Source organism: Chiloscyllium plagiosum, unplaced genomic scaffold (assembly GCF_037043375.1).
Source record: "Chiloscyllium plagiosum isolate Xiang-an unplaced genomic scaffold, Cpla_swu_hap1 HiC_scaffold_39, whole genome shotgun sequence".
In the NCBI taxonomy this organism is placed as follows: Eukaryota; Metazoa; Chordata; class Chondrichthyes; order Orectolobiformes; family Hemiscylliidae; genus Chiloscyllium; species Chiloscyllium plagiosum.
In genome coordinates this window covers 12,093,084-12,106,206 of record NW_028270177.1, presented here as the reverse complement: position 1 = coordinate 12,106,206, position 13,123 = coordinate 12,093,084, and the positions used below count along the sequence as shown (strand labels likewise).

The following is a 13,123-nucleotide window of genomic DNA, read 5'->3' as shown; positions in this document are numbered from 1 at the left end:
CAGATATAACTGGGTTTTGCCACTTGCTACCTTGATTGGTTTTTGACTTTATCAACTTTTAGGTGAACCTCACCTTTTATATTACAAGGCCTGTGTGCTAAAGCCTTACTTTCCTCAGGATTCCTCAGAGTACATAATAACAGAAACTCCAGGCTCCCAAAATCAGGCCCTGCGGCTCTCTGTTGTTTTATGGAATCCCTACAGTGTGGAAACAGGCCAACCCTCTGAAGAGCATCCCACCCAGACCCATCCCCCACTCTATCCCTGTAACCCTGCATTTCTCATGGCTAATTCAACTAGCCTACGTATCCCCTGAACACTGCGGGCAATTTATCACGGCCAGTCCACCTAACTTGCTCGCCTTTGGACTGTAGGAGGAAACCGGAGCACCTGGCGGAAACCCATGCAGACACTGGGAGAACGTGCAAATTCCATTCAGGCAGCAGCCTGAGGCAGGAATTGACCCGGGGTCCCTAGCACTGTTCTGGGGTCAGGCTGAGGGTCTTGGCCATGAACAGTACTAGGGCACATGACTTCTGTCCATGGCCCTGCGTGTATTCTTAGTGAACAAAGTTCTTCTAACTTCTTAACCATTGTAAGTCGCCATGAAAAATAGGAATGGGGGTAATCTTTCGTCCCCTTGAGCCTGCTCCACAACGCAATAGGGTGGTACAGTGGCTCCATGGTTAGCATTGCTGCCTCACAGTGCCAGAAACCTGGGTTCACTTCCACTCTCCAGTGACTGTCTGTTTGGAAGTTGCACGTTCTCTGTGTCTGTATGGGTTTCCTGCAGGTGCTCTGGTTTCCTCCCACAGATGTGCAAGTTAAATGGATTGGCCACAGGGTTATAGAGCTGGGGTGGGTCTGGGTGGGATGCTCTTTGAAGGGTCAGTGTGGACTTGATGGGCTGAATGGCCTGCTTCCCCATTGCAGTGAATCTATGATTCTGGTTCTATAGTAGGATCAAGGGTGATCCAACACTCCTGATGTCTACTTTCCAGCCTTTTCCCCCATAATCTTTGAAATCTCGGACTGATCAAGAATCTATTGACCTCAGACTTAAATATACAGAAGGACATAGCCTCTACAGTTGTTTGTCACAAGGAGTCCCAAAGACACTCCACTTTCTGAGAAAAGCAGTTTCTTCAAGTTACCTGAGTCTTAAATTGATGCCCCTTTTATTCTGCGACTACACCATCTGGTTCTAAAGTGTTTCCCCTCTTGGAAAAATCTCAGCATTTACCCTGTCAAGCCCCTTAAAAATCCTATATGCTTCAATGAGATCACCTCTCATTCTTTTAAACTCCAGTAAGTAGTGTTCCACTGTATTTAGCCTTTGCCTATAAGACAATCCCTCCATGTCAGACATCATCCTAGTGAACCTTCTCTGAATGTCTCCAATGAAATGATAAGGGGACCACAACTGCTCATTACTCAATGTGTGGTCTAACCAGCACCTTGTATAAACATGGTAAGCCTTCCCTATTCTTACACTCCAACATCGTTGAAATGAGGGCAAACATTCATTAGCCTCCCTGAGTACCTGCCACCTTTGCCAGCTTTCTGCGTTTTGTCCACAATAACCCCCATGTCCCTTTATATTGCAGCTTTCTGTAATTTATCTCCATTTAAATATTCTGTTCTTCAAACAAAAACGCTGTAGATGAGGAAATCTGAAATAGCTGGAGAAACTCAGCAGGTCTGGCAGCACTTGTGGAAAGAAAGCAGTTAAACTTTCAGGTTCAACTACCTTTCTTCAGTACTCCTGAACTTCAGAATGGAGGTCACTGCTCTGCTTTCTCTCTTCTGTTTCTGTTTTAGACTCTGTTATTTTGCTCTCCCTTCCAAAATGAAAACTTTACATTTTCCCTCATGTATACTCCATTTGCCAACTTTTTGCTCAGTACTTAAACTATCAATATGTCTATGCAAATTGATTGCTGAGAGTCATTAATTAACTCCCCATGTATTTGCTACTGTTTACCTACTGCCATTCCTGCCGATCCATCCACCCAATTCATTTTAGCTAGCTCCATCCTCATTTCATTGTAATTACCTTCTCTTTAACTTAAACACAGTAGTTCCCAACACTGGCTTCTCACTCTTGAACAGAATATTAAATTAATCATGTTATGATCACTATCTCCTAGGCAGTCTTTTACTTGGGTCATTTGTTAAACCTGCCTCGTTAACCATTATCTGGTCTAGGACAGCCTGTTCCCTGGTTGGCTCAATGACACTTTGCTCTAGGAAACTATTCCTAATGCGCTCTGAATTTGCTGTCATAACTACCCTTTTGCAATTTGATTAACCCAATCAACATGAAGATTAAAGTCACCATAATTATTCCTGTATTCTTCATGCATCCTCCTATTTATTTATTTTTATAGCCTATCCCAGAGTGCGACTACTGTTTTGGGATCTGTACACTATATTCCTATCAATGCCTTCATTTCCTTGCTGTTTATTACCTCTGCCCTGAGGGACTGTACATCATCCAAGCCAAGATCATTTCTCTCAATCATCCTTATTTAATTTCTTACTAACAGTGCTACCGCACCACCCATTTCATCCCTCTTGTCTCTCCAAAATGTTAAATATCCCTGAATGGTAAGTTCCCAGACCATGTTTGTATAATGGCTATGAGATCATTTTTATTTACCTCAATTTGCATTGTCAGTTCATCTATCTTATTACGAGTGCTTTGTGCATTAAGACACAAAGCCTTTAAGTTTGTTCTATTATTGAGTTTCCCTACACTTCTATGGTTTCTTGATACAATGCCCTTCACGTGTTTGGTCACGTCCTTTTTTATTTACAATCAACCCCAGTGCTGACCTGCAATCTTATCTTCTCTTTTATCTTCTGATTTTTGTAATTTTCCAAGTAACGAGACCACCCTGCCCCACCCTCCCACTCTGCCCAACCCTTTCCCCACTATAGGGTATTTAGTGTAAAGCCCTATTCACGGCCCGAGTTATGCAATTCATCAGGACTCTGATCCTGGCATGATTCAGGTGGGGCCTGTCCCATTTTAAAAAGTAAAGCTCCTTCCTTCTCCAGTATTTGTGCTAATATCCTATGGATTTGAATCCATTTCTCCCATACCACCTCTTTAATCTTGTTGACCCTGTGCCAATTAGGTCATGGCTCGGAAAGTAATCCCAAGATGATTACCCTTTTTGGTTCTGCTTTTTAATTTAGCCCCAAGCTGTTCATTTTTCCACAGCAGAGCCTCTTTCCTCTTCCTACCTATGTTCTTCGTTCCTATGTGGATCTTGACAATTAGATCTTTCCTGTTTCCCCCTCTAGCCTAGGAGTGGCATGGTGGCTCAGTGGTTAGCACTGCTACCTCACAGCACCAGGGACCTAGGTTCAATTCTAGCCTCGGGTGACTGCACATTCTCCCGGTGTCTGCGTGAGGTTTCCTCCGGGAGCTTCAGTTTCCAAAGATGTGCAGGTCAAGTGAATTGCTGAAAATGTGTTGCTGGAAAAGCGCAGCAGGTCAGGCAGCATCCAGGGAACAGGAGAATTGACGTTTCGGGCATAAGCCCTTCTTCAGGAAGGGCCCTTCCTGAAGAAGGGCTTATGCCCGAAACGTCGATTCTCCTGTTCCGTGGATGCTGCCTGACCTGCTGCGCTTTTCCAGCAACACATTTTCAGCTCTGATCTCCAGCATCTGCAGTCCTCACTTTCTCCTCCAAGTGAATTGGCCAGGCTAAATCGCCCATAGTGTTAGGTGCATTAGTCAGATGGAAGTGGGTCTGGGTGGGTTAATTAGATTCTCTACAGTATGGAAACAGGCCATTTGACCCAAGTCCATACCGACCTTCTGAAGAGTAACCCACCCAGACCCATTCCCTTGCCCTATATTTACCCCTGACTAATACACCTAATACTATGGGCAATTTAGCATGACCAGTTCACCTAACCTGCACATCTTTGGATTGTGGGAGGAAACTGGAGCACCCAGAGGAAACCCATACAGACACTGGGAGAAGGTGCAAACTCCACCAGAGGTGGGAATGGAACCTGGGTCCCTGGTGCTGTGAGGCAGCAATGCTAGCCACCGTGACGCCGGGTTACTTGTCTGAGGGTCTGTGTGGGCTTGTTGAGCTGAAGGGCCTGTTTCCACACTGTAGGGAATCTAATCCTGAACCCAGTCACCAGACAGGCAACACAGTCTTTGGGATTCTTGATCCTTCCCACAGAGACCTTTGTCTATTCCCCTGACTACACCTTCCCTGATTACAACTACATTCCACTTTTTTTTTTTCCATCTTGAATAACTCCCTATACCATGGCGTTGTGGTCAGTTTGCCTATCCTCCCTGCAGCACCCATCTCATCCATACAGGGGAAGAATCTCAAATCTATTAGACAAGCTCAATGGCTGAGGTTCACTTCCTGGATCCCTCCACCTGCCTCGCTTGTAGTCACACCCTTCTGTCCTTGACTCCTGACCAAATTCGAGGTAGTTAACCTAAGAGATATGACTGCTTCCTGAAGCACAGTATCCCTCCCTGGTGAATTGCCATGTTCAAAGCTCAGACTCCAGCTCATCAACTCCTGAGCAGAAGTTCCTCAAGTAACCAACACTTGCTACAAGTGTGGCCAGTATGAACCACGGTGGGATCCAACAGCTCCCACATCACGCAGACGCAACACATAATTGTCCAAGAATACTTTTAGTTCCAAATCTGCTCCTTTTAACATTAGAATAAGTATTACCCATACATAATGCTGAGTTTTGGTATAATAGAGTCCCATACATGTGATGACCAGGAATATTATGGCTTACAGTTGCAGTTGTCAATGATTATGCCTGTAAAGGACTTGACCATCTCGAGGAGAAATTTCCTGTAGTTCACAAGGACTCCACAAAAGTGAGTATCAGTCTTTCAATATGATCACAGCTATAAACAATAACAACTTATTGAGAGTTTTGAAATTTCAAATATTGCATAGTTTTTAGAATCATAGAATCCCTATGGTGTGGAAGCAGGCCATTCAACCCATTGAGTCCACACTGACCCTCCAAAGAGCATCCCACCCAGACCCACCCCTACTCCTGTAACCTTGCATTTCCCATGGCTACTCTACCTAACCTGCACATCCCTGGACACTATGGGCAATTTAGCATGGCCAATCCACTCTAACCTGCACATCTTTGGACTGTGGGAAGGAACTGGAGGAAGCCCACACCGACCCAGGGGAAATGTGCAAAGTCCATACAGTTGCTGAAGGGTGGAATCAATCCCAGATCCCTGGCACTGAGGCAGCAGTGCTAACCACCGTGTCACCCTTACCAAAACTGAAAGTCTCCCTTTTGTTTTACATGAAGGCTCCTATACATTTGAAAAACTGCATTATGATGCAGTGAGTAGTGTCCCTGCTTCTGAGCCAGAAGCTCAGAGTTTGAGTCATCCCCCAGGACATGATGGTCAAAGAAGGTACATTCATAACACAGTTGAGTGCGTGGATTAGGACTCCGTAAATCCTTGCAACAGCAGGTGGTAAGAACAGGAGTCAGTTCCGATGTAAGGAATGTTGGATCCTCTACTACTGCTAATCATAATTCCATATTACAGTATGCATGTAAAATAGCACATTGCCACAGCAACTTGGGCTTCCTAGATGGACTGTAGTACATCAACGCACTTTCAGTGTCAGTGTATGTACTGCGTTTTGAAGGGTTTGACTTAATAGTGAATATAGGAATGTACATGGCGGTCAGGTGGATCCATAACATAACCAAGTCCACCAGAAGATTGGGGGGGGGGGGGGGGGGGGTTGGCGAAGCATTTTTAGTTGCACTTAAGAATATAATTTCTTACAGAAGAAAGATTGCAAATATTGATCTTCTGTGGGGATTTAGTGGTTTTTGACAAGTATAATTTCAAGGAATCACAAGTAGGATTAAGGAAAAGGAATGATAGAATAAATCCTGCAAATACATATAATTCATATAATAGAAAAAAATGGAAAGAAAGATTAACATTTTGGAAAAGCCCATTTCTTTCCCTATTCGTTTAGAAACTCGGTTTGGTCTTTTTATTTTTTTTTTGTTTTCTGCTTGTTTCCATTATTTCCTTCTGCTTATGGCACTAACTTGGATTTAGAATGTGGCAATATCTGTATGTGATATTGTTGCAGATTGCATCTGATCTGAAAGAAATGGCAGTTGGGAAGATGAGAAGCATAAAGGATAAAGTCACCAATCCTTTCCTTCATGTCTCTGACAAAGCAGTAAATGTGGCCGTCTGCAGATTTGAGAAAATGAAAGTCTTTGTTAACGAAAGTGTGATTTTGGTCCTGAGCAGTGGAATTGGAAGATCAATAACCAACAACATGAATGCTGCTTTATCCCGATCGCAGCAGCGAGCTGACTTTTATTTGCCAAGTGAAGATGGAAATGGTAGGAATCCGTTTTATTCAGTGTTTTCACAAAAATCATTTCCTTGTCACTTTCTTACATTTGATCTCAAGATTTCATGGACTACTCACTCTTGGGAAACTTCAATAGTAACGTCTTTAAAAAAGAATTAATTGAATACTTGAAGATTTTAAATAAAAAATCTTACACTGGTGTATGGGGAAAGAGCAGGGGTGTGGTCTTCATTGGATCACTTTACCAAAGAGCTAGCAAAACACGTTAAGTAGTCTCCTTCTGTACTGTATCATTCAATGATTTTAAGGGCCTTTACTGCTCAAAATCCGGAAGGTTCCGAGCAATTTTCTTTCTCTCCCTGTGCAGAAATATGAAGCATCTGGCCTGTACTGATCACATTTCGGGACCTTAGTATTTAGGGAGTTATGGGCAAAGGTCTGGCAGATGGAGTACAATGCTAGTAAGTGTGAAGTCATCCATTTCGTTAGGAATAATAGTAAATGGACTATTATTTGAATGGTAAAGCATTCCAGCATGCTGCTGTGCAGTGGGGCCTGGGTGTCATTGTGCAAGAATCACAGAAGGTTGGTGTGTACATGTAACATGTAAAAAGGCAAATGGAATTTTTTGTCCTTCGTTGCAAAAGGGATTGAGTTTAAAAGCAGGTTATGTTACAGCTGTATAGATGCTGGTGAGGCCACACCTGGAGTAATGTGAGCAGTTTTGGTCTCCTTACTTAAGAAAGGATGTACAGGCAGTAGAATGGGTGCAGAGGAGGTTCACTAGGTTGATTCTGGAGTTGAGGGGGTTAGCTTAATAGGAGAGACTGAGTACACCAGGGTTATATTCGTTGCAATTTAGAAGAATGAGGGGGATCTTAAAGAAATCTAAAATTATGAAGGGAATAGATAAGATAGAAGTAGAGAGGATGTTTCCACTGGTGGGTGAAAGTAGCACGAGAGGGCATAGCTCAAAATTAGGGGGAGCAGATTTAGGACTGAATTGAGAAAGAACTTCACCACCCAGAGGGTTGTGAATCTGTGGAATTCCATGCCCAGTGAAGTCGTTGAGGCTTCCTCATTGAATGTTTTTCAAGCTAGGATTTTTTTTTTTGAACAGTAAAGGAATTTAAGGGTTATGGTGAGAGGGTGGGTAAGTGGAGCTGAGGCCACAAAGATCAGCCATGATCTTATTGAATGGCTTGAAGGGCCAGTTGACCTATTCCTGCTTCTATTTCTTATGTTCCTATGGATATTTACGTAGCCGCTACCATTTATTCAATACAGTACCTTGCAGAACAAACAGACTTCTATTTCTTAACCTATATTTCTGTTGAGTTTCTTCCATACAATGTGCCATGTAATGTGAAAAAGGAAACCACGGTAACCTTTTATTAAATATTAAGCTTTTAAATTGGGTGAAAAATTAGAAGCATGGTGACCACATACAGGAGGCATAATGGTTGCAGCACAAACAAATAGGTCTTTTTTTTAAAAAAATTTGATCTCTAGGCTTACATTACAAGAGGGGAGAAAATAATGTTGCATTTGTCCATATCGTGCCCAGCACCTTCCACAACCAAAACCGTTCCCATTTGGAAGGAGAAGAGCAGCAGATGCATGGGAAAAACCACCACCATGAGCCACTTTCAAACCACTTGCCATCCTGATTTGGAAATCTGTTGCCATTTCTTCAGTGTCACTGGGTCAAAATCCTGGACTTCTCTCCCTAAAGGGCATTGTGGGTCAACCTACAGCACATGGACTTGCAACAGTTGAAGAAAGCAACTCACCACCACCTTCAAGGGCAAATAAGGCTGGGCAATAAATGCTGACTAGTCAGCAACACCCACATCTCATGAGTGAATTTAAAATAAAACCTTTGAGTCCAATATTGGATACCCATTATGTGAAGAAAATGAAGTGGAAAATGTTCAGTGTTGATTCATCACAGATGAGCATATGTATTTGGATATTCCAGAAAAAAATGTCTTCAGTGGAGCTGGGAAGGAATTTGTGTATCATACGGGTTACACTGAGGGAAATGCAGAACATTTTCATAGTCAGCAGCAAGACTCCAGTTTAGACTAAAATGCACAAACAATTTATGGGGTTGCTTGGCGAAATATTCTCCTTCAATTTAAGGATATAGTGAAATGTAACTATTTTTGAAACAAAGTCCAGAAATGCTATATAAAAGCAAACCAGCTTCTTAAATTAACCTGGCATGATGATGGGTATGAGGTTGGACCTGAAGAATAGAATTAAACTGGGTGATTTGTGGAGTGGAGAAGCACTGGTGCTGATCTGATACACTGCAGAAATAGGCCTTTCAGTCTAAGATTTCATGAAGCACAATAGACAAATTTGAGTGGGGTATGAAATCCCAGCAGGCTTCCACATCATTATAATCAAAGTAGGCATATGCCGTGGGATCTGAAAAAACTAATAAATATAAATTGATTTTAGTAATCTTCACACTTCAAATATTTTTTGTTGATGTTCTATATGCCAATGTGGATTGAATGGATTATTCCTATGGATATGGCGCTATTGTGCAAGTTGTTCAAACTGGAGTGTCATTTGTAAAACTATTTAAATGTTGATGTGGATATAGATTTTTGTCTAAACTATCCTAAGATTGCTTATGGAATGTTGTCCCTTTTGAATGAAAACCAGTGGAGTGCTAAGACCAAAAAGAAACATTTTTAAAATGAATGAAAATAAAATGGGATTGCTACTTTGACAAGCAAACAAAATTTCTGTGCTTTATCCAATATCAGGAGTAGAACTAACTCCTCAGTTGCATTTGAACTAACATCAAATATGATGCTGGTTAACAATTTTTTTTGAAGTATGCAAACTGAATTTGATGCTGTATTTTTGATAGGTGACACTGAGGTACAAACATGGCTGAGCCTCTCTGAATGACATTGGTGTGATCTATCCTTGTCTGGTTTGTATAGCATTTCACATCAGTTCTTGCCTCTTATACCTTATCATCAAACTTTGGAGGAGAAAAGCCAAATCCCTTGACCTTCCACAAGAGGGTGATATCTTCTAGGAATCGAATGATGAATTGATGCTTCATCTGAATGCAAATATCATAACTCTAGAGCTACTGTCTCTTCTTATTTTTGGGCAGATATAGTATTCAAACATTTCTTGCAGTTTTCATCTAGCTGTATTTAAAGTACATATTTTGGGTTAGAAATATACTGGTTGGTGGAAACCGAATCGGTTGCGACTTTCAAAGGGAAATTATCTGAGAAAGTTTGCAGAGTTAAAAAGTACAAGAGTGTGGGATAGTGCTCTTTTGGAGAGCCAACATAGACTGAATGGCTTCCTGTGTTGTCATTGTGCTTGAGTCTAATCTACAATCAGAGGGTTTCTCCAATCAAAAATCCCAGTTTTTTTTTCTACTTTCTTGGAATGTGCGTACTGTTGGTAAGGCCAGCACCTTGTCCATCCCTTCCTTGTGCTTGAACTGAGTGGTTTTTATAGCATTTCAGAGGACAGTTAAGAGTCGTCTTTGGATCTGGAGTCACATTAAGCCAAACCAGGTAAAGTAGGTAGATTTCCTTCCCTGAAAGGAATTTGGTGAACCAAATTAGTTTATGTTTTTTCAATGATGACAATCCATGCTTGATCCAGTAATAGAGACCATGAAACTACCTTTCATTTCTAGATTAAATAATTGAATTGAAGTTCCAACAGTGATCAGATTTAAACCCAGTGTTCATATAGCATTACATGGGGCTTTATAGATTACTTTTCTCATGATACTATCACTGTACTACCGTCACCCCTGTTAGCTACATCAGAGTACGCATATGGCTCAGATATGCTGACCAATGTTTTCAACTGTTGTCTTTCTCCTGATAAGAAAAAGGTCAGAAATCATTGCATTGTGCACACAGTACTGTGTGCCCATATTAGCAATGTGGCATCTGCATTCATTTAGACAGGAGCAGAATTTAGACAAGGAAGTTCTGACTCAAAGGGTTAAAATACCATCCATAGGAATTTTTTGACGTTGAGACACAATGTATCTGAGGTTTAAACTCCAGTCACTGAAGACCAAAAGTAGATATTTCATCCTGTCCATTCTGTTCCTGATTCCATTAGATCATGGATGATCTGAATTTTGATTCTATTTGCCTGCCTTAGTCCAGTGACCTGTACAGCCCTTAACAAAATACTCTATTTTGAAATCTTCTATTGATCCTTGTTTCAAGGGCTTTTTGAGGGGAGGGAGTTCCAATTTCCACATCTTTTTATTTGAAGAAATGCATTCTGATACTATCCGCTGAACAGACTCTTTGCTCTGGATACCCCCCTCACTGTAGGAAAGAGCTTTTTTGTTTAAGATGATTAAAGGTTTTGAGAGGGTAAATAATCACCTCCAATTAGATGACAACTTAAAATTTTGTATTTGAGGCAAATTGACCTTGGTTAATTTTTTACTGCGGTTTGGCTATTGTCATACTCGTCTGATACCCCTGAGCTCTGAACATAAGCAGACTCTGATGTGGGAGACTACCTGGGAATATCCGGTGCAGTCAGGGCTATTTGGGGCATTGTAGACTGGGCCAGAAGGTCAGGGTTCAACTCTCACCTAGTCCAGAGGTATGTTCTAACCATTATGAACTGCTTGATTAAGAATAATTGCAATCTGGACCTTTTTAAAACCGAAGAATCATGAAGGTTTACAGCATGAAAACAGGTCCTTCAGCCCAACCTGTCAATGATGCCCAATTTTCACAATTAATTTAATCCCATTTGCCTGTATTTTGTCCTTATGCCAACCATGTGCTGTCCTAATCTTCCATTTACCTTTATTTTTGATCCTTTTTGGACTTCTCGATACAACATTGAGGATGTATTGCATTGCCAGAGATACTGTCATTTGTGTTTGATATTATGGCCCTGTTTCTCTGATCAGGGGGATGCAAGACTAGTAACTGGTGAACAAAGAGTTGATCCAATGTTTTCTACCTCCACCAAATTAGATTTTCATTTTTGCCAGTTCTTTAGTCCTGCTCCATGCCAGTTTCCCACTGGGATTTGCTCCTAAAGCATTCACAAGTTACAAAGCTTGTTGAGAATGTGCTAACAGGTTACAAAATGTTGTTTGTAATTTTGCAACGTTGAGCAAAACCAGGGGGAGTTCTAATGCAACATGAAATAATCTATCTAGCATCATTATTAAATCTCCAGTGATTTGAGGAGAGATGGATGATGTATCCTTTTGAATTGCATGCATATTTATGAGGCATTTCTCTAGTGTGATGGAAGAAAATGTATTTTAAAAGTCACTATAACACTTTGGTTCCATGTGTATACCATAATTGTCTTGAAGGACTTCCTTGGAGACTTGAGTAATATTAGTAACTTGCATAAACATGAAATACCCTGTGAGTGAATCATTTACAAGCTGCATGAGAACTAAAAGAACGATACATTCTATTAAGTGAAATCTGTAATGGACTGTCTGTCCTTCATTGATGATGAAAGCAGCAGTAAAATACTGATATCACTTTCAAAGTGCAGAACAACCAATTATTATAACAACTAATTGGAATCTGTTTAAAAAGCTTGCTGAAAAGAGGGATGTTGCTAAGGTTTGGAGTCTTGCTGTCATTGGGGCAAATGGCAGGATTGTTAATATGAAACGATTGTAACTATTTGCACTCCTGGAGAAAAAAGTGCTGGTTGGTAGGTAATTCAGCTGTGGCCAAGGTATTGCTGTGGAGAAAGCAATGGGAACTAGAGGCTCCCCAGTTCTAAGTTTATTTTAAGAGGTGCAAACCTTGAACATATTCCTTTTACAGAAAACAGGTCTCTGTGCATGTTCCATCTAGCATTCGTAAATGAGCCAGGCTATGAACACAATTGATTTACCTTAAATTGATTGTTAATGTAGTCGTTTGCACACTTTGGACAGCACTTGCTGAACAATCCTACCACAGAATCCCATCTATCAGTAGATATTTTGGCTACCACAAGGCACCACCTGAATATGGTGTGCTGTTACCTTTTTGACATTGAAGAGGAGACTCTGACCACGAATATCTCTTCTCTGTTGTACTTGAGTTACTTTCTCTTGCTCTGGAACCTACAAAATGGGGAAAGTTGCATTCTAGCCACTCTCCAGAGCTTATAGTTACACAACGTTTATCAAAGCAAAACCTGTAGTTTCATTCTCACTTCCTATTTCTTCGGAACTGTAGATGAGGCTATACCTAGTGAAGAAACCATCAACTCTTCCAAGTTGCCAATCGGGAAATACATGAAGGTGCATCTTTTGGTCTCTAAACTCTACAACCATACCTACAAACACATTGTGATGTTTGTTCAAAATGCAGAAAAGAAAGGAATAGCTACTCTTGGGCCAGAGGTTTGTCCCACGGTAAGTGAATCCCGGGCTGCCTACCTGTTGAACTGTTGCCTGTTGATATGCAAGTTGAACTTTGAAGCCTCAAAATCCAATCCCCTCCGCCCTCAATAAAGCCAACTTTTTCTTATTCTCTGCTGAGTGGAAAAGAGAAGAGTTGGTTCCCTTGAAATGTCATCCATTGTATGGGTGGGCATATTTTTACGTTCTTGTGCAACGTCTTCGCAACAGTTTGCTTGATGCCCTGTGCCCAGTTAGAACATGACTAAATACCTTTTATCTCAGCCCGCTTGGCACACCAGCCTCATTCCTGAAGAAGGGCTTATGCCCAAAACGT

At 41.3% G+C, this 13,123-nt stretch overlaps 1 protein-coding gene across 4 annotated transcripts in view; it reads left to right on the top strand.

Moving 5' to 3' along the window:
* Positions 1 to 13,123, top strand: part of plin1 (perilipin 1) — a 45,118-nt gene that overhangs the window by 10,325 nt on the left and 21,670 nt on the right. For all 4 annotated transcript variants that reach the window (XM_087981166.1, XM_087981165.1, XM_043677232.2 and 1 more), the window contains exons 4-6: positions 4,803 to 4,885; positions 6,156 to 6,417; positions 12,623 to 12,801. In XM_087981166.1, the coding sequence (XP_087837292.1) occupies positions 4,803 to 4,885; positions 6,156 to 6,417; positions 12,623 to 12,801 (524 nt within the window). The remainder of the gene's footprint in view (positions 1 to 4,802; positions 4,886 to 6,155; positions 6,418 to 12,622; positions 12,802 to 13,123) is intronic.